The 24,197-nt window shown below is 49.3% G+C and overlaps 1 protein-coding gene across 2 annotated transcripts in view; it reads left to right on the top strand.

The window, feature by feature from the left end:
- The window catches only part of LOC115083857 (zinc finger protein 271-like), a 634,158-nt gene that overhangs the window by 185,742 nt on the left and 424,219 nt on the right, over window positions 1-24,197 (top strand). Inside the window, exon 1 of one of the 2 annotated variants that reach the window (XM_029587895.1) lies at window positions 23,361-24,031. The exons of the other annotated variant lie outside the window; for it this stretch is intronic. Within the exon in view, the coding sequence (XP_029443755.1) occupies window positions 23,783-24,031 (249 nt within the window). The 5' untranslated portion in view covers window positions 23,361-23,782. Of the gene's footprint in view, window positions 1-23,360; window positions 24,032-24,197 lie in introns of those variants that run through there. 2 annotated transcript variants of the gene reach the window in all.

The raw sequence follows: 24,197 nt of genomic DNA, 5'->3' as shown, positions 1-24,197 counted from the left end.
GGCAACGGTATGTCCGCCAAGTATCCATCCACTTTTGCTTGTGTGATGTTTACATTGGTCGCATATAATTGGGAGTAGAATTCTAAAAATCTCTTTCGTATTTCTGTGTTGTTGGTGAGTATACTATCTTTGTCTGATTTGATCTTGGCTATATTATTTTGATATTGTATATGTTTTAGCTTATTGCCCCCCTCGAAGTATTCCTGTTTTGCTAATAACATTGAATGGGTGATCTTTTTAGATTCCAACCGTGTTAGATCCTCTCTAGCCCTTGTGAGTTTTAACAAGACCTTCCCCGAGCCTCCAGCCTGATGTTGTTTGGAAAGGTGTTTTATGGTATCCCTCAGTTCTTGGGCAGCCTTCGAATCTCGCTTTTTAACAAAAGTACCTCTGGAAATTAGAAGACCCCTGAGATAAGCCTTAAAAGCTTCCCAGACTATTGGTTCAGATACATCCTCCCCCTTATTGTGCTGAAAAAAGCTTTGTATATTGTCAATAAGGACTTTATTGTAATCTTCCTCCCATAGTAATGATTCATTCAAGCGCCAAAATCGCACTCCAGCATCATACCCCCATAGGGTTACCTCTATAACTACAGCAGCATGATCAGACCATACTACCGGACATATATCTGACTCGAGGACATGATGAAACAGCCCCTTATCTGTTAAGATATAATCTATTCTTGAATAAGAGAGGTGTGATGCCGAATAGAATGTATATACTCTAGATGTGGGATAATGCACCCTCCAAACATCCAGTAGTTGTCATGTATTCATCAAATCTTGCAATTTAGCTCTCTGCGTGCGTGAAGTCGAGACAAAACCCTTGGAGGCATCTATCTGGGGTGCTCGAACCACATTAAAATCCCCCCCTAGCAGTAAATATCCCCTACTGTGTAGCAAGAGAAGAGAACTTAGTTGGTCAAAGAACAATCCCTGCTCCTTATTTGGTGCATATATGTTCATTAAGGTGTATTCCACCCCATCAATTGAAATTACTAGTATGAGGTAGCGTCCCAATGGATCTCTGATTCAGCGTTGGCAATCAAAGACCACATGCTGGCCGAGCAATATTCCCACCCCCGCATATTTAGCGTTCTTAGAGCTTGCTGCATAGAATTGGTGGGGATAGGCTGAAGATTTCATTAATGATTCATATCGAGCTCGAAGATGCGTCTCCTGAACAAACGCGACATCTATCTTAAGGTATCCCAGTTCCCTATAGAACAAACGCCTCTTGTAAGGAGTATTCAACCCCTTCACGTTAATAGAGGCTATACGTATATTTGTCATTTTATCCAATCAGCGCTGACCTCCCCATATACTTTTAATAGTTGAGCCCCAAGCCCTGTCTCGGACATCCATATCTCCATTACACTCTTGTCAGGACTCTCTCCCTTATCACATGAATGAGCCGTTATCAGTGTTCGCGAGGCCCTCCCCTTTCCCACCCTTTTCCCCCCCTCCCTGCCCTCCTCCCCTCCCTCATAAGAACATAAGAAAATACCATACTGGGTCAGACCAAGGGTCCATCAAGCCCAGCATCCTGTCTCCAACAGTGGCCAATCCAGGTCACAAGAACCTGGCAGTACCCAAAAACTAAGTCCATTCCATGTAACCATTGCTAATGGCAGTGGCTATTCTCTAAGTGAACTTAATAGCAGGTAATGGACTTTTCCTCCAAGAACTTATCCAATCCTTTTTTAAACACAGCTATACTAACTGCACGAACCACATTCTCTGGCAACAAATTCCAGAGTTTAATTGTGCGTTGAGTAAAAAAGAACTTTCTCCGATTAGTTTTAAATGTGCCCCATGCTAACTTCATGGAGTGTCCCCTAGTCTTTCTACTATCTGAAAGAGTAAATAACCGATTCACATCTACCCGTTCTAGACCTCTCATGATTTTAAACACCTCTATCATATCCCCCCTCAGTCGTCTCTTCTCCAAGCTGAAAAGTCCTAACCTCTTTAGTCTTTCCTCATAGGGGAGTTGTTCCATTCCCCTTATCATTTTGGTAGCCCTTCTCTGTACCTTCTCCATCGCAATTATATCTTTTTTGAGATGCGGCGACCAGAATTGTACACAGTATTCAAGGTGCGGTCTCACCATGGAGCGATACAGAGGCATTATGACATTTTCCGTTTTATTCATCATTCCTTTTCTAATAATTCCCAACATTCTGTTTGCTTTTTTGACTGCCGCAGCACACTGAACCGACGATTTCAATGTGTTATCCACTATGACACCTAGATCTCTTTCTTGGGTTGTGGCACCTAATGTGGAACCCAACATTGTGTAATTATAGCATGGGTTATTTTTCCCTATATGCATCACCTTGCACTTATCCACATTAAATTTCATCTGCCATTTGGATGCCCAATTTTCCAGTCTCACAAGGTCTTCCTGCAATTTATCACAATCTTCTTGTGATTTAACTACTCTGAACAATTTTGTGTCATCTGCAAATTTGATTATTTCACTCGTCGTATTTCTTTCCAGATCATTTATAAATATATTGAACAGTAAGGGTCCCAATACAGATCCCTGAGGCACTCCACTGTCCACTCCCTTCCATTGAGAAAATTGCCCATTCAATCCTACTCTCTGTTTCCTGTCTTTTAGCCAGTTTGCAATCCATGAAAGGACATCGCCACCTATCCCATGACTTTTTACTTTTCCTAGAAGCCTCTCATGAGGAACTTTGTCAAACGCCTTCTGAAAATCCAAGTATACTATATCTATCGGTTCACCTTTATCCACATGTTTATTAACTCCTTCAAAAAAGTGAAGCAGATTTGTGAGGCAAGACTTGCCCTGGGTAAAGCCATGTTGACTTTGTTCCATTAAACCATGTCTTTCTATATGTTCTGTGATTTTGATGTTTAGAACACTTTCCACTATTTTTCCTGGCACTGAAGTCAGGCTAACTGGTCTGTAGTTTCCCGGATCGCCCCTGGAGCCCTTTTTAAATATTGGGGTTACATTTGCTATCCTCCAGTCTTCAGGTACAATGGATGATTTTAATGATAAGTTACAAATTTTTACTAATAGGTCTGAAATTTCATTTTTTAGTTCCTTCAGAACTCTGGGATGTATACCATCCGGTCCAGGTGATTTACTACTCTTCAGTTTGTCAATCAGGCCTACCACATCTTCTAGGTTCACCGTGATTTGATTCAGTCCATCTGAATCATTACCTATGAAAACCTTCTCCATTACGGGTACCTCCCCAACATCCTCTTCAGTAAACACCGAAGCAAAGAAATCATTTAATCTTTCCGCGATGGCCATATCTTCTCTAAGTGCCCCTTTAACCCCTCGATCATCTAACGGTCCTCTTTCCACCACCCTGTAGATCCATACTCTCTTTACTTATGGAGGAAGATTATAACTAACTGCGCTCCCCCCTTCCCATTTATCATGTTAAAAGATATTGACAAACCTGTATTCTGCAAACTTAAACATGTGCATAACGTATAAACCTTATTAAACATCTGAACATCTTATGCTTACTGACTCCTGTGAGTTAAAGCTCTAAACCAGAATCAATGACTTCAGGACTATAACCAGCTTATAAAAGCCCAAGCAATTCCCCTCAGGTTTTCCCTTCAGCTTGTTTAGCAGCATCTGAATTCCTCTTCAGCCTGCTATTTCTAGTGGTAGCTCTCTGCCATCTTGGAGGCTGCTCCTGGGAGTTAACCTTTCGGGTGGGGGCAACTGCTATTGCTGTAGGATGAAATCCTTTGTCCTTCAAAAGTAGAGTCGCCTCCGCCACCGTTTGCATCTGTGAGGTCTTCCCTTCCCATGTAAAAGTAAGTCCAAAAGGATGCAACCAGCGATATTTAATATTCTCGCTCCTAAGAAACTGTGTGACCTCCCTGAACTCAAAGCGATTCTGCAACGTTGCTTGAGAGAGGTCAGCAAAGATAGATATTTCCTGGTTCTCCCACATCCATTTTAACTGCTTTCGTGCTGCATTGGCTATTTTCTCCTTTTGGGAGTAGTTATGGAAGCAGACGATTATGTCTCTGGGAGCATTTGCTCTCGGCGGGCGCAGCGCTCTGTCAAGCTTTATCTCTTCTGCCTCCTGCGGGTTTGCTTGGCTTTCATTATGTAATAGGTAAGGGCAAAACGGGTAATCAAAAGCTCACAGTTAGTGTTGCTAGGATTCTCTGCGAAACCCCGGAAACGAAGGTTTCCCCGCCGAGCTCTGTTCTCTAGGTCGGCCATTTTGGCCCTCATGGCTGCATTTTCTCCCTGCAACTCGGTACAAATTTCTTGAAGTTGTTTAGTTGCCTCAGCTTGGTCGTCCATTCTGCCCTCATATTCATTGACTCGTCGTCCCATTGCGTTCAACTCCTCGTGGAAATCATCCATCATTTCGCGGATTTCTTTTTTATAACTTTTTAAATCTTGTCGAATGCTACAAAACCATTCTCGGAACTCGGATCGAGTAGGCACCACGTCGGAGGTAATGTTAAATTCATCCGCTCCTTCTGCTGAATCCGATAGCGCTTCCAGGACCGCACTCTTTATCTGGGCCTCTGCCTCTGCCCCTCCCGTCTTCTTGTACGAAAAGCATTGAAAATCGACGGATTTTCGCTTCGCAGCCATCTCTGATGTTAGCCAGCAATAATCGCTACCGTTTTGTAATATTTGTGCTTGGTTTGTCGCGCTAAAAATAGCTTTTTAGGGGGAAGTTCCCGGGAGCTCGTGGGTTAAGCAGCCATCTCTTCGGCTGACGTCACTTCCTCCTCCCCTTGTAGGTTTATCTCCACCCATGCCATGAGAGGATCTATCTCCAGAGACACCTGCTGGCTCCTGGTTCCTCCCTAGCGGTTGACATAGGCCACCGTTGTGGCGTTGTCCAACATTACTCAAATCGCTTTGCCTCGGAGTCTGTGGCTGAATCGCAAGCAAGCTATTCTGACTGCTCGAGCTTCCAGGCGGTTTATGTTCCATCCCGCCTCTTCCTTGCTCCATTGTCCCTGGGCCGCCAGTTCCCGACAGTGGGCTCCCCACCCTCGCAGGCTCGATTCCGTGGTAAGCAAGATCCAGTTCGGTGGGGATAGGTTTACTCCTCTGCTTAGATGGTCTTCCTGTAGCCACCACTGAAGCTGAGAATGTACCTCTGCTTGTAATAGGAGGCGAATTGAGTAGTCCTGGGACAGTGGGTTCCAGTGTGACAGTAAGGAGCGCTGGAGTGGTCGCATGTGACCCTTGCCCATGGAACGAACTCCAGGGTTGATGACATGAGGCCTAGGACTTAAATTTAGTCCCATACCTTGGGACATGCTTTGGTCATCAATCGTTGTAATTGTTCCATCAGCTTCCTTCTCCTCAGGGGAGGGAGGAAGACTCTGTTCTTTTTGGTGTTGAAACAGGCCCCCAGGTACTCTAGAGACTGAGAGGGCTGCAGACTGCTCTTGGCCTTGTTCACGAACCAACCGAGCTCCTGCAGCAGGTTCTTGACTCTGCTGGTCACCTGCCGGCTCTCTTTCGAAGACTCTGCCCTGATCAACTAGTCGTCTAGGTAAGGGTGTACCAAGATCCCTTCCTTCCTCAGTGTTGCCGCCACAACCACCATAATTTTGGAGAATGTTCTGGGGGTGGTTGCTAGGCTGAAGGGTAGCACTCGGAACTGGTAATGGTGACCCAATATCGCAAAGCGTAGAAAATGCGGGTGCTCTTGATGGACTGGAATGTGAAGGTAGGCTTCGGAGAGGTCCAGGGAGGTCAGGAACTCTCCTGGTTGTATTGCAATTATGGAGCGAAGAGTCTCCGTGCTGAAGTGTAGTATCCGCAGATGACTGTTGATGTTCTTGAGGTCCAAAATGGGTCGGAATGATCCTTCCTTCTTGGGAACGATAAAATAGATGGAATAGCGCCCCGTATTTTGTTGGGGCGTAGGAACTGGAGTTATTGCCTTCAGACTGAGTAATCTTGTCAGAGTAGCTTCCACTGCCAGTCTCTTGGTTTGGGAGTGGCAGGGTGATATCATAAATTTGTCCTGAGGGATGCTACGGAACTCCAGAGAATAACCTTCTTGAATGATGTTTAGCACCCATTTGTCCGACGTGATCTCGACCCATCTTTGGTAGAAGAGGGAAAGTTGACCCCCTATTTCCTCTTCCCGTGGATGGGTTGGCCCCTTCTCATTGGGGAGCACGGCTGGAGCCTGCCCCCAGGCCTGTTCCTCGCTTGGTCTGTTGGTTCCGAAAGGACTGGGACCTTTCGGAAGGCCGAGGTGCTTGGAACTGTGAGTTCCTGTAGGGTCTAAAGCACTGCGAGCCTCCACCCCTGGTTCTTCTGGGGGAGGGGCACTGGGATCTTTTACCAATATCTTCCGGTAGCTGAGGCACTGGGGATTTGCCCCACTTGCTGGCTAACATTTCCAATTCACTTCCAAATAAGAGAGATCCTTTAAAGAGTATTCTTGTGAGCTTCACTTTAGAGGTCGAGTCAGCAGACCAATTCTGCAGCCATAACTGTCTTCTGGCTGCCACTACCGAGGCTACTCCTCTGGCTGAGGTACGCACTAGGTCTGAGCTTGCATCTGTGAGGAAGGCTGCTGCAGGCTCCATCGTCTCGTCGGTATATGTTCCGGAGTTATTTGCCTCTCTCGAGAAGAGCAAGCAGGAACGTGCCACCAGTGTGCAGCAGGAAGCAATCTGCAGTGTCATTGCTGTTGCGTCGAAGGCCTGCTTAAGAATGGATTCCAATCGTCTATCCTGAGTATCCTTCAATGCAGCCCCTTCCTCAATGGGAATAGTTGTTCGCTTTGAGACAGCACAGACCACGGTGTCCCCTTTTGGAAAGCGCAGGCATTCATTGGCTGCTGGTTCCAGAGGGTATAAGGCTTCCAAGGCCCGCTCTTCTTTAAAGCTGGCCTCCTGGGTATCCCACTCCAGGTCAATCAGTTTCTGGATGGCTTCCATCATCAGGAAGTAGCATGAAGGGACACGAAGATGGGGTTCTTCTTTTGTTCTGCCATGGGGTCCGTGCCTGGAATCCTCAGAGTCTGGGAAACAAGAGCTGGTAATTCATCCTTGTGGAAGAAATGAAGCATGGTTCAGTATGGTTCCCGGCCTGGAAGGATTTCTCCTTTTTTCCAGGGAGTCGTCATCATCAAAGGTATCCAGGTCCCTGTCAGGGAGACTCCTAGTTAGGCGAGGCATTCGAGTGAGGCCGGGAGGATTTTGTGCTTCCGGCAGGGATTGAGCCTGTGTTGCAGCCGGGGCTGATTGTGCCTGTATAAAGGCTTGCAGCCCCAGGAAAACTTCTAACCAGGAGAAGTTCCCTGGGTCCATGTTAATCCCAGGGGGAGTCGGAGTAGGGGCCCCTGAGGTGCCCTCCTGTGGAGAAGCCATCTTGGAGTTGCATAAGTCGGGGAGCTATCGTATGTAGTAGTTCTGGACCTGTCCTCAGACAGTGAAGAACCAGGCTTTGGTCCCCCCCCCCGTCCCCCCCGGCCTTCTTCGCAATGTTGACACAGGCAGGACTCCAGTTCAGGTTGCGCGGCTCTTATGTGGCACGCTGTGCAAAGAGAGTATCTTCTGGCCTTCCTGGACGCCGCTGCCACCGCTTCTATCTCTAGGCGCACAGGTAACGAACTTCAATGCGCGCGTGCATTTGTGTGCGGCTGCAGTTATGCGCACAGCCCAGTTGTGCGCACTCCTGTGCGTTCAGCTATGCACGCATCTGGTCTGGGATGCGCACAAGTTATGCGCATTGGCCGCCCAGCTTGCCCTGCGCGTACCGCCACAGACGAGAAGGGAAGATGGTGCCGACATTCCCCACCTGCAAGATGGCTCCTCCCCCCCGCCCCCTCCGAGGGTCTCCACGTGTGCGGACCCTTGCACCGGATCAGGACATAGCCCAACCGAGGCTGCTCGACCCGATCGGTGCTCCCTTTTGACCTCGCCGGAAGAAGGAATCGGTACGGCAATCCGAGCTCTGGAGACCTGAAATTTAAACTTTTCTTCTTACCTGGTCTCCCCGCTTACCGCTCGTGTGCCGGTCTCCAGCTGCGGGGGGGGGGGGAGAGGGCTTTACTTTCACCGCTGCGCTCGATTCTGCACCCGCTGCCTTTCAGCCACTCTGGGGGCTAAGTCCACGCCGGGAACCGGCTACCAGACCAAGGCTCCCCTCTGAGGGATATTGGAGATCACCTCAGAAATTCTCAACTGGGGGAGGGACCCTTAGGTATCACCACAGGAGAGCGGGGCTCGATCTTCTTTAAGGTAAATTTTTTTTGTCTTCTTGCTGTCATTTTCCTAACACTGTGCTTGTGCGTGGGATAGGGTCCGCCAGGGATGCCAGGTTTTCATGAAAGAACAAGCACTTTTTTCCAAAACAAGCCCAAAAAAAAAAGCCCAAAACACATGAAATTGAAAAGCTGAACGTTTTGCTTGTTTCTCTGTCTTAGCAGGTTGCAGAAGGTCTGCGTGATGTGCACAAATGTCACACCTACAAAAATTTGCACATACCCTTACTCTCATTGCTGAAAACAGGCTGAAATCCATGCTTTTAGTTCACGTTCCTCTTCCCACGTGTTGAGCGCCCGCTCTCCCGACGCCCGCCCAGGCACCTCGCCCGACAACCACGGGTTCGGAAAACGGACGCTGGAAAAAAGTGAGCATCCGTTTTCCAACCCGTGTGCAGGCGGGCAGATTTATTAATTTTTTTATTTTAAAAGAAGTTTTGGTTTTTTTTAATTTTTGGGGCCTCCGACTTAATATCGCTATGCTATTAAGTCGGAGGGTGTACAGAAAAGCAGTTTTTTCTGCTTTTCTGTACCCTTGCCCGGTGCCTTCTGTGATGAGCGCTATTAGTTTCGGGGGGGGGTTGGCTGCGCTTTGTCCAGCGCTATTACCCCATCAGTATAAGGGGTAAAATAGCGTGTCTAAACCACGCAGCCAAACGGGGGCTAACAGTGCGCTCAGCTGAGGGCACTGTTCTGTATTGGCCTGAGTATAAGGAGTAATAATAGCACGTATAAAACGCGCAGTCAAACATTGGCTAAATGGTGCGCTCCGTGTGACATCCATTCTACCCTCACTATTACCCCCCGACACAGCCCCGTGTGACATCCATTCTACCCTCACTATTACCCCCCGACACAGCCCCGTGTGACATCCATTCTCCCCTCACTATAACCCCCCGACACAGCCCCGTGTGACATCCATTCTCCCCTCACTATAACCCCCCGACAGAGCCCCGTGTGACATCCATTCTCCCCTCACTATAACCCCCCGACACAGCCCCGTGTGACATCCATTCTCCCCTCACTATAACCCCCCGACAGAGCCCCGTGTGACATCCATTCTCCCCCCATATAACCCCCGACACAGCATCGTGTGACATCCATTCTACCCTCACTATAACCCCCCCCCCCCCCCCAACACAGCCCCGGGTGACAATGTCAGGAAGTATTTCTTCACGGAGAGGGTGGTGGATGCCTGGAATGCCCTTCCGGAGGAAGTGGTGAAGACCAGAACTGTGAAGGACTTCAAAGGGGCGTGGGATAAACACTGTGGATCCATAAAGTCAAGAGGCCGCCAATGAAGAGTGGGTGACTCGCCAGAATGATGGCTACTGTCTGGAGACAATACCCTTATTAAATAAACATACACATGGTTACTGTGACTCCAACATCACTCTAAGCTTCAACAGCAAGAGGAAATGTGGAAAAAAGGATTTGCACTCACAAAGACGGGAGTAGCTGGCTTGTTACGGCGGTTACTACCCCAAACCAAATATCCAAATTACTACCTCCACCTTCCTCTATTCCTGATGCCTTTCAACTAGCTTGATCACTCCATTCTTATACTTCACTTTCAATGCATATCCAGCATAGTTCTCTGCTTCAACAGCAGGGGAGAAGAAAAACTGTTACTTCACACATCCAGCAGAGCTCTCTGCTTAAACGGCAGGGGAGAAGAAAAAAGGGTTCGCACTCACAAAGCGGGGAGTAGCTGGCTTGTTACGGCGGTTACTACCCCAAACCAAATGTACCTGATACTTCACTCTCGACGCATATCCAGCATAGCTCTCTGCTTCAACGGCAGGGGAGAAGAAAAAAACTGATACCTCACGCATATCCAGCATAGCTCCCTGCTTCAACGGCAGGGGAGAAGATAAACAACCAATAAGGGCTGTATAACATAATCTGGGTAGAAACAAATAAGCGTGGGTGTAGCTTGCTTATTGCGGCGGTTACTACCCCTACTACCTCTAACTAATCAAGCTAGATATTTCACTTGGATGCAGCTCCATCATCGCTCTCTGCATTAATGGCGGGGGTGGAGGGGAATTAGAACCAAGAGCTAATAGAAGCAGGTAAGTGTGAGAGAAGGGGTGGGGGAAGCTTGCTGGGCAGACTGGATGGGCCGTTTGGTCTTCTTCTGCCGTCATTTCTATGTTTACTCTCACTATAACCCCCCGACACTGCCTTGTAACATCCAGTTTGTTGTAACAGCTCAGGTTAGATTCTGCATCAAAATTTAGAATATATAATCCGAGGGTCATCCTTGTCTCCTCACGAAGATCATAACCAGGGAAAAGCTCACGGAGAGACAAAAGCAGAAAAGTGGGGGTGCGGGGCGGGGGCGGGGTTAGGATATGGGGCGCGCCAAGAGCATGGGATGAGCTAGAGGACGTCAACGGCAGTGCGTGCCTGTTCAAACCGTGGCTATGGTATTGGTTGCAGTGCGAATCGGTGACGCAGTTGCAGCTGGCTTGCATAGATAGGGGTCGGTCGCAGCGAGGCGAGCGTGTACTGGTTTTTTTGCTGTTCCCCGGTGCGGGGACAACCATTTGGTCAGTTACCCAGCCAGTTTGTAGTTAGGATATTCGAATATTTCACCTCAGGATCGCAGCTGTAGGCACGTGCGCCAGCGAGCGGTGTTCTTCCTGGGCAGGCGGCCGAGAGCGTGTGCTAGGCCATGCTGCGCAGAGGCAGAGAGAAGGCGGTGAGGACGGGGAGGGGTCGAAGCGCTGGATTCACCAGCGGCAGTCGAAGCAGCGCTGCAGGACAGACATTGGTAGCTTTAGGAAGGAAAAGGCCGTAGGAGGAGGCGAGTGCGATAAGGTGTACCCCCTCGGGGTCCAGCTCAGGCGAGAGCAGGGCGGAGGCCCCGCCGTTGTCTTGGTCTTCCCCATTCCTCCCGGGTTGTGAGGAGGCCTATTTGCCTCTAGACCTGTCATTTCCTGCTAAGGGACAAGAACCCCCTTCGTTGAGCAGGACTGCTGCTGGGGTTCGAGGCAGCAGCGTGGCTGCAGGAACAAAAACCCCTTCCTTGCGGGAGGGTTTATGGAGGGGAATCGAGGTCTACAGAGGGGCTAGGATGGGAGCTGCTCCAGTGTGCAGGGCTGGTCATCGTGGACAAGGGCCCGGAATTTCGCCCTTGCCAAGCTGTAGTGGGAGAGGCGTGGAGGCACCTTTCCAGGGGGAGGAGCGCTGTGCGAGAGAGGAGGCTGATTCCGGTCCTGCCTTCCCGGAGGGGCGAGGGAGCAGGGAGTCACCCCATCTTCACACCGGGAGGGGAAGCGCAGCACGAGGCACCAGGCCGAAGAGCATGGTGCTCAGTGCAACAGGTAAGGGTAGGCTCCCGGGACATACCGGAGGCCTGGGAAAACGGGGAAAAGGTCAGCATGGACACGGGCGGGGCGGGGAATCCAGGAGAGTTGGGGGATTTTGGTGGGTGGACGGCATGGGAGGCAGAAGGGCACAGTGTCCAGCGAGGAGACAGAGTGCCTGGTAAAGCGAAGGAGATGCGAGGGGATGGAGTCGGACTATGGATGGAGCTCCAGTGGAAGGACGGTAGGTACTGAGGCTTATCCGTTGTTTCCTCAGCCGCATTGGAGTGGGACCAACCGGGGACATCGAAAGCAGAGGAGTGGAGAGACTGGTCAGGAATTGGTGGAGCGGAGCCTTCCAGGTTCAGAGGACAGGCGTTGCTGGTGATGGAGCAGGGAGCGGCAGTTGCAGCTGGGGGTGTGAGCGGCAGAGGTGAGTGTTCAACGGTGCAAGGGGATAGTCAGGGGGAGGCGGGAAAGAAGTGCAAGAAGTCCAGCAAGCGATCCAGCTCAGATTCTAGCTCTACTTCGTCGCGGTCGTCTACCTCTGATTCGAGCGAACTTGGGCGATGTGAAGGGGAGGGTCCAAGACAGGATATGGGCCTTCCAGCCTTGGCTTCGTTGACTGAGTTATGGGAAGGGGTGCCGGGTAAGTTGCGAAAGAGGATTAGGAGACGTAAATATGTAAACATATTTGAACTTCTCGAGGGCAGGCGGGGAGTAAAAAAGGACAAGAAGAAAAGTAAGAAGCGTAGGAGAGATGGTCTTAAGGTGTCCAAAAATATTTTGAACTGGATTAGAGGGTTCTTCCGGTTAGCGAGCGTAGTTGGACACTACAAGCCACAGCAATATGGGGCCTTGCTGGCATATGAAGATAGTATAGTAGGGGCTTTTCGAGATTACAAAGGTTGGGCATGGCTAAATTATGATGAGAAGTTTAGAGATAAGATGGCGGGCAACAGACATATGTCATGGGGAACGCAGGATATCAATTTATGGTTGTCGCAAATGACCAATAAAAGTGCAGGGAATGCTAAACGAGCAGGGGAGGGTGTCACTGGGCATGAGGGTATAAACAGTGGTGGAGTGGGCGGTAGCTCCTTTCGTGGTTCAGGGATGGGGAAAAAAGGGGGGGCAGGGGGGCAGAACGTTTGGCAGGGAGCCACAATGTTTGTTGGAGATTCAACAAGGCAACTTGCCTTTTCCCGGATTGCAAGTTCAAGCATGCATGCTCCACATGCAACGGTGCCCACCCAGCCTCCAAGTGTGGTCAGGCCCAAAGTGCTGCCCCCACAAAGGGGGGCAAGCCTTGATTGGCAGTTAGAAAAAGCGTTTTCCCCGATAGCGTTCCAGGAGCTGGTGCTTTGGCTGGAGCTCTATCCAGATCGTAAGGTGGCGTCTTTCCTTTTTAAATGGTTTTGCAGAGGGTTTCAGAATTCTTATAAGGGGCCTGGGTATGAGGGGCAGGGTGAAGAATGCGAGGTCGGTGGTAAGACTAGCATAAGAGGCGGAAGATAAGCTGGACGGAGAATTGCGAATGGGTAGACTGGCGGGGCCATTCGAGGACCCTTCCCCCCCCCTTTTCCATGCATGCATCTGTCGCCTTTAGCGGTAATCCCCCAAAAAGAGCTAGGCAAATTCAGACTCATCCTCAATTTATCTTACCCACCAGGGGAGTCCGTGAATGATTATATACCTGAAAGTAAATGTACGGTCAGGTACTCCTCTTTTGACAAGGCATTATCTTTGGTGAGGAATGCGGGGCCGGGAGCGACGATGGCGAAGGCTGACATAGAATCAGCTTTCCGTTTGTTACCTATCCATCCAGCGAGCGTGCCGTTATTGGGTTTCTCATTTCACTAAGTACTTTGTGGATCGTTGTTTGCCCATGGGCTGCTCTATTTCGTGTGCCTACTTTGAGGCGTTTAGCTCTTTTTTGCATTGGGTGACAGTGCGATTCACGGGCTGCAGTCAGCTTCTGCATTACTTGGATGATTTCTTATTTGTTGGCAAAGGGGATTCCAGGAAGTGTTCGTTACTGCTAGAGGGTTTTGTGGAAGTGGCCCGGAGGTTGGAGGTGCCTATCGCGGCGGGAAAAACGGAGGGTCCTGCTACCACGATTACTTTTCTAGGCATAGAATTGGATTCGGTGGCCATGGTTTCGCGCCTGCCGCAGGATAAGGTGGCTAAATTGCGGATCTTAGTGCGAGAGGTGGAGCTGGCGAGCAAGGTGACCTTGCAGCAAACGCCGTCCTTAGTGGGTTCCCTGTATTTTGATTGTAGGGTGATACCTATGGGAAGAGCTTTTATACGCCGTTTTTCTTCATCCACAGTGGGGGTTAGGGCAGGGATCATCATATTAGGGTAACGAGGCGGATTTAGAGGTGTGGAAAGTGTTCCTGGATTCGTTCAATGGCGTGCGCATGATTCCGGAAGACGAAATATCGAATCAGGAATTAGAGTTGTTTTTGGAATGTGGCGAGTGCCTTTGGTTTTGGTGTCTATTTCAAAGGGCAGTGGTGTGCGTGGCCATGGCCGGACGATTGGATTGAGGATGGGCTGACAAAGAATACCACGTTCTTGGAACTATTCCCCATGGTGGTGGCGTTAACGATTTGGCGGACTCAGTTGCAGAATACGAGAGTAATTTTCTGGTGTGACAACTTGGGTGCTGTGCAGGTCATCAACAGATTATCGGCTCATTGTCCGAGGGTATCGGCGTTGTTGCGGGAGTTAGTGGTTTTATGCTTGGAGGGGAATGTGAACATAAGGGCAAGACATGTTCCGGGAGTGCATAATGTGATAGCTGATGCTCTTTTCTCGTTTTCAATGGAAGGTATTTCGAGAAGCGGCACCTCATGCGAAGCTGGTGGCCGAAGTATTTCCAGACCGATTATGGAACCTGGGGAGGAAGAAGAATGGAGATGGATTCAGCAGTCGGTGGCGACGGCCACCTGGGCGGCGTATATTTTGGGATACAAAACTGTAGCTACTTTCCTGCAGGGGGAGGGATGGGTAGGGGGGCCTGTGGCGGATGAGTCGATAGTACAGTTTATATTGTGGGCAAAGCGGCAGGATTAGACAGTGACGGCGGTGTGAGGAGCAGGTAGCGGGGTTTTCCTTTTTTCAGAAACTGAAGGGATGGGGGATTCCGTTAATCAGCTTTGTAGTGAAGCGGGTGCTGGGAGGGTGGAGGAGGGGAATGGGTTATACGAGGGACAGACGGAAGCCGATACGTTACGGGGATTTATTGCATTTAACTAATCATTTGAGTGCCGTATGTTGGTCTGACTATGAGGTATTGTTATTCCGGGTTGCCTTCTCGCTGGCCTTCTTTGGGGCCATGAGGATCAGTGAGTTGGTGGCTCGATCAGGAGGGGGGGGAGCAAGGATACAGGTTTGCGGGTAGAGCACGTGCGTGTGGATTGGGGGCAGGTTACCTTGTTTTTGCATAGGTCCAAGACGGATCAACAGGGGAAGGGGCGGTCCATCCAGTTGTTACAGGCGGTGAGCCCTTGGGTGTGCCCGGTAAGGACATTGCAGGAGTTCGGGGCATCACAGGCCAGATGTCCCCGGCCCATTGTTAGTGCATGAGAACGGGTCCCCGTTAACTAGATTTCAATTTAACAGGGTGTTGCATATGGTGGTGGTGAGGATGGGCTGGGATGCAACTGCATACAGCTCGCATTCCTTCCGTATAGGGGCAGCCACTTCGGCGGCAGAAGGGGGGATATCGGTGGAAGGGATTAAAGGCATAGGGAGATGGAAGTCGCGGGCATTCAGGGGGTACGTGAGGTCTTAAGGGAGGCAGGAATGGTACGGGGGAGGGAGCGGGAGTGCGAAAGGTGGGGTGGGCGTGAAGGATAGTAATTGTTGATTTTACTTTTGCAGTGACCGCAGGGGTACGTACAGCGGCTGTGCCTGGATTGTGGGCCACTTGTTCGTGCATCGAGCGCAGAGATGGGCGGTGCGACAGCCCTATGGGGAGCAATTGGAGCTGGATCAACAGAAATGGACGCTGGACTGGTTCAACAGACGGGGCATGGGGGTGGGTTGAACTCTTGCTCTTCTGGCGGGAGAGGATAGAGTCGTGGGGTGTGCCCAACTAGTTTTAATCCACCTGGGCGGTAACGACATAGGAACAATGTCCTGTAAAGACTTATTGACTTGCTTAAAAAAGGACCCGGTGAAAGTCATGATCAGGTGGCCCAGTATTAAGCTGGGCTGGTCTGACATGATCGTACGATTGAAATTTAAAGAGCAGGCCTTGTGGAAACGGGGAAGGGTGGTCAAAATGAAAAAGCAAATGTGGCGGTGTTTGGTTTGGAATGGGGACTTCAGCGTGCAACATGACTGGTCGTGGGGGTTGTTTTGCGAAGACGGGGTCCACTTATCGGATGAGAGTATGGACCTATTCAAGGTGACCCTGCAGGAAGGGCTGGAAAAGGTAATTGGGGGATTGTAAATGTCGCAGTGGGGGAACAAGGACATAATAAGGGGTTATGTCCTTGTTGGTGGCAGGAATCCCGAGCCCATGCTGTAATGGGGGAAGAAGTAAGATTAATTGGGGTGGGGGGGGGGGGACGGGACTAATGCTCTAGGCCTAAGCTTGCCATCGCTGGAGGCGAGGCGAGTAAAGAGGGTGGGAAATGATAACTTTACCACTGGTTGAGGTGGTAGAGGACGGGGGGGGGGGGGGGGGGGGGGGGAGAAAAGGCGTTGAACGGTTTGCAATGTTAATGACATTATGTTACCCGGGCTCGGGTAGTTCAATAAACTGCGGCCTATTTACAATGCCATTAAGTTGTGTGAGTATTATTTGGGGGGGGGGGGGGGGGCTTGGAACGAGCGCACGTCTTGCCTCCCTGTGTTAATTGGCAAAGTTGCAGAAATTCTGAGTAACATTTCCAAAATGTCATATACTCAGCTTAAATATCAATTTACTTTATAAAATCTGTCTTTTTCATTATGTCCCAGGTCTTCTGATAAAAATGTAAACTTATCCCTTACCCAGTGAACACAGCGCTTCATAATTCTCCTTCATCACCTCCTTGTAAAGCTCCTTCTGCCATTCTTCCAAACCCTCCCACTCCTCCTGGGAGAAATACACAGCGATGTCCTCGAAGGTCACTTGGATCTGAAACACAAGCCAAAAACACACTCAGCACCTTCTGCATCCCCTCCGTCAGGAGACCTCCCAGTGCTGGGGCTCGGCAGGGCAGGGAGAGAGTTTTCTATATATAATTCACAGTCTCAGAGCAGGATTATATTTAGGGCTTCTGATTTTTGGTTAAAACTGAAACCACACACCCCCCCCCCCTCCACATACTGCTGCTCCTTAGGACCTTGGGCAAGTCACTTTAACCTCCATTGCCTCAGGTACAAACTTAGGGCCTCAATTACTAAGCACTTTTCCCATTGACACAGAATGGGAGAAAAGCCTTAGTAAATCAGGCCTTCAGCTGCCAGCGTAATATAGTGCGCCCCGCCTAGTGCACAGGTTAATGGAGCAGTTGGGACGTGCGATTTGGACGCGCTAGACTAACCCCCGATGCAACAAGGTGATCAGTGCGTCAAAAACGCACATCCAAACAAGTGTGCAGCTAGCAATGCTCATCACATGTAAACGCCATGAAGGTGAGGCTATTTTACCCCCCCCCCCCCCCCCCCCCCCCCCGATGCAAAAGAAAAAACGCACACTTTTTAACATGTCAAATTTTACACCTGCCCCAGAGCGGGCATAAAGTCTTGCCACGCATCAAGGGCGCTACAAACCCCCCCCCCCCCAAAAAAAAACTATTGCTTTTCTGTGGTTCCTCCTACTTAGTACTGTCGCGATACTAAGTAGGAGGAACCACAGAAAGCAGCATCATAAAAAAAAAAAAGGCTTGACGGAATAAAATGAATTCTGTGTGCACAGTATACATGCCTGATAGACATGCCCCAGGCCATGTATATTGTGCCAGTAAATTAGCTGTCGCGGGATAAAACACTCATATTGGGCGTCTATTTTTGTCACCTGCACAAAGCCATGTCTACTGGGTGCCTGATGCCAAATACGTGTTCGGGACGCACAATTCATCCCTAGCACATCCTTTTTTAGTGCAGCAGTTCATTTTATTATTGCATCAGACACCCAGGAGAGGTAGATGTGCACGCATTGAAAAAATGACCGTCCAGTTTTGACGCACATTTTTTCCACGCGTGATAGCGCATCGATCCCTTAGATCATAAGCCCAATCTTTCGTTGGCGGTCCGTTGGCGGTCCGTTTTCGGACTCGCTAATGTCCGAAAACGGACCGCCAACGAAAGATTGTGTAAAAAACCCCAGTTTGAATAATTTTCGAGGCTCTACATTGAAGGATTCAGAAGACTTGACCCCTGAATCAGGACCTGGGTGGTCCGAAACGTGATCACATCGGGACTCTATCTCTCATCCCGTTTTGAGCTAAGTACTGCAATTATTTGCGTAAAAGCTTTTTGTGGCTTTGTTTGAATTTTTAGATTCATTTTCCCGTGGCAAAATAGTTTTTGAAAAAAACTTCATAAATATTAAATAAAGCAATGTGACCTCTCCTATGTTGGGTCTGATTGTTATACAGATCCAGTTGGTAGTGGTCCTACATATTTCTTCATAATAGAAATTCTACTTATTTATGTGGCGTGTGAAAATTGAAAAATTGACCTGGAAACTTTGTTAGATTGTTTGTATTCATACTTCTGGTTTCTGGATAGTTAGGCTTATTTTTTGTGATTTGCATCATTGATAGGGGCAAGACAGGCAGGCACAGTGGTGGTAGACAGGTCCCTGTGGTGTTGATAGGGGCAAGACGAGGCTCAGCCCATGGACGGTGTTAGGCCGGTAGTGGCCCCGGCACACCGAGACCAGGTCTTCTCAGAGTCGGGTTGTTTGGGAATGCAGTCCAAAGCGGGTGGTAAACTCCATCTAAGGCTAAATACCGGCACGAGACCGATAGTCAACAAGTACCAGAAGGGAAAGTTGAAAAGAACTTTGAAGAGAGAGTTCAAGAGGGAGTGAAACCATTAAGAGGTCGGATGGCCCCGGCCCCTGCAGGACGCATTTCCTCTGCGGCAGTGCGCCGCAACTGGCTCTGGGTCAGCTGGGAAGGCCTCGGGGAGAGGGGGCAGGTGGCTTGCTGATCCAGCGGCGCGTGTTATAGCCCCCTCCCCTGCAGCAGCTTCACCATTTCCCCCAGGGCCGAGGGAGATGACCACCGCCACGCCCTCCTCCAAAACCCTCCTTCCCCTCGAGAGGGAGGCGGGATGAGGGGAAGAGGGACGGGGCCCCCCGCTCCCGGCGCGACTGTCAACCGGGGCGGACTGTCCTCAGTGTGCCCCGTCTGCGTCGCACTGCCGGGCTTGGAGGCCCACACCGATGTCGGTGACCCAGCTGACCCATCTTGAAACATGGCCCAAGGAGTCTAACATGCACGCTAGTCGGAGGGCCTCCCGAAAACCTGTGGTGCAATGAAGGTGAGGGCCAGTGTGTGCTGGCTGAGGTGGGATCCTGCCACGTCCCGGCGGCAGGCACACCACTGGCCCGGCCCGTCGGGGAGGTGGAGCATGAGCGCGCGTGTATTTCTGCACCCAGTCCTCCACCGATAAAGGGTGGCCTTACGGCCTAAATCCTTTTCCCACCCTGTGGCGTGTGGAAAAGATGCTGATTCAGGGCCCAACAGAAGAGCATAGAGTTTGGAGATCGTACCCCTTTTCTTGACTATGTCCTCACAATAATGCTCTAGTAAAGTCTTTGCTTGTCTAAGGGAAGACATAATATCGGGTGTTCTCAGGAAGTGTAAAAGTTGGGAACCTGCAAGAAAAAATCCTTTTTTAAACACAGCTATACTAACTGCACTAACCACATCCTCTGGCAACAAATTCCAGAGTTTAATTGTGCGTTGAGTAAAAAAGAACTTTCTCCGATTAGTTTTAAATGTGCCCCATGCTAACTTCATGGAGTGCCCTCTAGTCTTTCTACTATCCGAAAGAGTAAATAACCGATTCACATCTACCCGTTCTAGACCTCTCATGATTTTAAACACCTCTATCATATCCCCCCCTCAGCCATCTCTTCTCCAAGCTGAAAAGTCCTAACCTCTTTAGTCTTTCCTCATAGGGGAGCTGTTCCATTCCCCTTATCATTTTGGTAGCCCTTCTCTGTACCTTCTACTCCAAATATTTCGTGATTCCAAAGGGAATGGTGACCTCAGTTTTATTCTGGACTTGAGGGCCTTGCACAAATTCCTGAAACGGGAGAGGTTCAAGATGGTCTCGCTGGGTGCCCTGATTCCTCTCCTGCGAAGGGGGGACTGGCTTTGCTCCCTCGACCTAAAAGAGGTGTACACCCATATTGGGATTTCCTGGGAACACATGAAATACTTCCGGTTTGTGGTGGGCGAAGAACACTTCCAGTATCAGGTGCTACCGTTTGGCTTGGCATCTGCACCCTGAGTCTTCACCAAGTGCCTAGCTGTGGTAGGGGCCTACCTACAGAAGCTGCGGTTACAGGTTTTTCCTTACCTGGCGACTGGCTTATCAGAAGCGCCACCCAGGAGGGAGCGCTACGGTCCCTGCACTCCACCATTCGGGTGTTGGAGACCCTGGGGTTTCTGGTCAACTACCCGAAGTCCCAGCCTGTCCTGTTGACTCAGCTGGACTTTACTGGTTCCAGGTTCAACACAATGCAAGCCAGGGCATTTCTGCCCCAGGATAGAGCGCTCACCTTAGTGTCCCTGGCGGGAGAGATCTCTCGGAGTCGCCAGGTCTCGGAGTACGACATTCTGCGACTGTTGGGGCACATGGGCTGCGACTGTCCATGTTACTCCCTTTGCTCAACAGCACGTGCGCAGGGCACAGTGGACCCTGTGGTCCCAGGACCTTCGGGTGTGCATCCGTATTACTCCACCACTTTGGAACTCCCTGGCGTGGTGGGAGAATCCATCCAATTTGGTGATAGGGGTGCCCTTCCAAACCTCCCCTGCTCAAACTGTGCTCACCACGGATGTTTCCCTTCTGGTTTGAGGTGCCCATGTGGAAGGCTTCCGCACCCAAGGTCACTGGTCTGCTCAAGAAATGCAGTGTCAGATAAACTTAATGGAGCTCCGGGTGATCTGATATGCTCTTTAGGCGTTTTGTGATCGCCTTGCCAACAAGGCGATCCTCCATCCAGTTTTCTGTGGGGGCTCCATCTGATGATGTCACCCACATGTGACGACTAACATCCTGCTGTCCAAGGAGAACACCTGTTTCAAGTAAGCAACTCTGCTTTCTGCTAACCAGAACCAATCAGCAGTTAGAGGAAGAGAAACAATGGCTGCAAGCTGTCGGGAGGCTTTCCCCCTGTGGGTCCCACCCAGCAATCTCAGCTCTGACAGTGATTGCACTGACAAGGGAGGAGGCAAAGGAAAGACGACAAAGACTTGACTGAGGCAGTGAGAGGAGAGAGCAAGAGAAGGGGAGGACAAGGGTAAGGAGACAGCAAAGAGGGACAAAAGATGTGAGCAAGGGGGAGGGGATAGCAGAGATGGGAGGAGGATGATAAAAGCAGGTAGGGAGGACCAAGGATGGGAGAAGATGCAAGAGAGGACTCTATATGAAGAGGAGGAGTTAAGAATCTTGGAAGATAATGGAGGAGAGAGTGCAGAAGAAAGGAGAAATGGTGAAAAGAGAAGGTACAAAGATTAAGAGGGGAAAGAAAAAAAAGAAGAGGAAGAGAAAGTATTAAAATATCCTCTGCTGAAGGGAAAAAGGGAAGAAAGAACTGAAATAGAAAAGGAGGGAGGACACCAGAAAAAAAAAACAAAACAAGAGGAAGGAATAGAGACAAGGGCAGAAAATGAGAAGAGAGATACTGAGCCAGAAAATCGAGCCAAAACCACCAAACTGAGAAAACTAATTATTTGATAGAAAATATTAGTTTAAGAAGAAAGCCCTTCTGAAGGAGTCTGAAGGCTTCAACCTGACAAAGGACTTCATGTACCAGAATTCCCTGCTTCATGACGGGTTTACTTACAGTCTGCAATACAGCTGTAATTAGGACATTGAGAAACTCTCTGTCAGCACATTGCACATTTTCATTTTTTTGGCTTCGCTGTTCTTATTCTCTGATAAGCTTTCACTGCTGTAACCTAGAATAGAACAATGGATGTATTATGTGATGGGCTGTATTACTGCAGACTCGCGAATTCCTTTCCAGAACTGCAAGTCCCAGCAGCCTCTCCTGCAGAACATGGAAGAAGTTTCACGAAAGTTCCAGGGTGTCTAGGGAGGGGGTCAGTAGCCCCTTCAGCCGGAATATGCTTGCTCAGCAATGCTTAGAACGCATGTGTAAAAGATAAGAACTGTAAAGTGCATAAGAGTCTGCTCCTGAAGGGGAGGGGCATGCAGTTGTACTAAGCCTTTGTCTTAGCTGCATCTTGCTGGCAATAAAAGTCTATCTTTACGGATCAGTTGTCTGGGCCTCCTTACTGACTTTTAGAGACGGTTACACTTCCAACCCCCAACTAATCTCAGGGTGTGCAGGTTTCAGCCCTCCAAAAAAAAAAAAGAAAAAGTGATCAAGCCAAAACCCACATCTGACCAAAGACTATGATTAAATAAAGCGTGATCCAGAGCCTTCAGGGAAATGGCGTACCGGAGAGAGTTGCCAGGTTTTCATGAAAGAACAAGCACTTTTTTCCAAAAAGCCAAGCCCCCCCACCCCCAAAAAAAGCTCAAAGCACGTGAGATTGAAAATTCAGTCCCCTCACGCTCATTCCCCCCTCCTCTCATTGCTGACAGCAAGCTGAATCCATGCTTTTTAGTTCACATTCCTCGTCCCACGCTTTGTAGTACCTTTTACCATACTTAGCCCAGTTCCTTACTTTAGCCATAGTAGATCAAAACCATTTAGTAGCAGCCAAGGATGGAAACAGTAGGTATGGACAGGCTTTCTTACAAAGTTGATCTTCTGCAAGGAGAAGAAATGAAAAGGAAAAAAAAGCAAAATTAGATTAAAGCAAAAGTGGTGTAGAACAAATTAAAAAAAATAGCATTACAAGTTTCCATGTCACATTATTTTTTACCTATAGTCAGCAGGTATGGACAAGCTTTCTTGTCGTCAAAATAAGGATGTCTTACAAAGGTCATCTGCTGCAGGGAGAAGAAATGAGAAAAAAAAAAAAAAAGATGAAATCAAGTGTTGTAGAACAAATTAACACCAGTCCCACACGCTCATTCCCCTGCCCCCACCAAGCTCATTTCTGGCCCCTAAACACTCATCCCCCCCCCCCCCCGAGCATATCTCTGGCCCTCACGCGCTCTCATGCCCCCCTCCCAACATACTCATTCATCCCCTCCCTGATACCTGGTAGTAATCAGCTGAGTGCTACACTCCTTCCAGCATTCAGGTCCACAGCTGCACAGAAGTTTCCTTCTCTGTTGCCTGTTCCAACGTCGTGCTAGCCTCGCAGGTCTACCCACGTGCAATGCCGCGCTGGGTCTAACTCTGCCCACGTGCAATTCTGTTGATGTTGCAATGCCCTGCTGGGTCTGCCCACCTGCCCCCGGTTGACCACTCTGATTGGCTTACTGCTGCAATAGGTGAGGCTGGACAGGCCTCACCGGCAGCAGCAGCCAATCACTTCAACATCACGGCACAAATCCCGCCCACCAAGTCCCAAAAAAACCGCGATTGGCAGGAAAAATCGCCCCAATTAAAAGCAACCCGCGAATGGAAAAAAAAAAAAACCCGCGAAGGACTAGGTCAAAAAAAAGCCCAATTTCGCGGGAAATAAGCGAGGTTAGCAAGATTGGTACTAGATCTCCAGAACTCACTGCCCCCCTCTCTGACGGCACTGGTGGTTTCTTGGATTTCTTCCTGTTCTGATATAAATTGAATAAGGGAATATCACCTTCAACCAAGATTTACCCCGTTACTTATATTTCATTTCTTAACCCATCCTCATTGTAATCTGCTTTGAATGGTGTACAAGAAATGAAAGGTGGAATGGAAATCTAAAACTAAATTAATTAGAGAAGGGAAGGGAACATTATTTTTGTTACTTTATTTGAAAGTCCAAATATGAAATCGAGGCTATAAATATTGAAAAGGGTGCGGGCTCCGTTCTGCTGTGTGAAGCTCCGCCCACCTATGTGATGTCATCAGGATGCACCCAGCAAGAAGAGGAGCTTCTTTATGCTGGATACAGAGAGACGAAAGGAGTGTTTTCTTCTCTTGTCCTTTAATTTGCAGATCAAAGCCTGGAAACTAGAAACCTCGAACCCAAAATCTCAGCTTCTGCCCCTTTTATCTCGTTCCTGTAACAGCCCCCGAGCTGCATTGCAAGAGGCAAGCACTCACCTCTTTCCCAGCCTGAGAAAGACCTCTCAATTCATTCTAATCCTAAAAGCAGAGAGGAAAATGCCTGCAGGAGCTTCTGCTCAGGTAGGAGATTGCCCCCAACTTCCTGCCCTCTCTGTACAAACCCTGCTGCAGCTTTTTAACATGGGTCAGCCCTGACTTTAATAGGACCCTGAGAAGACCTGGGCTTAAAAAGGCACTTTAAGGTCCTTCTGAATATAAAGAGAGAGATCAGGAGTCCCCCAAAGTA

This window comes from Rhinatrema bivittatum, chromosome 2, assembly GCF_901001135.1.
Source record: "Rhinatrema bivittatum chromosome 2, aRhiBiv1.1, whole genome shotgun sequence".
Lineage (NCBI taxonomy): Eukaryota > Metazoa > Chordata > Amphibia > Gymnophiona > Rhinatrematidae > Rhinatrema > Rhinatrema bivittatum.
This window is presented reverse-complemented; position numbering and strand designations above follow the sequence as displayed.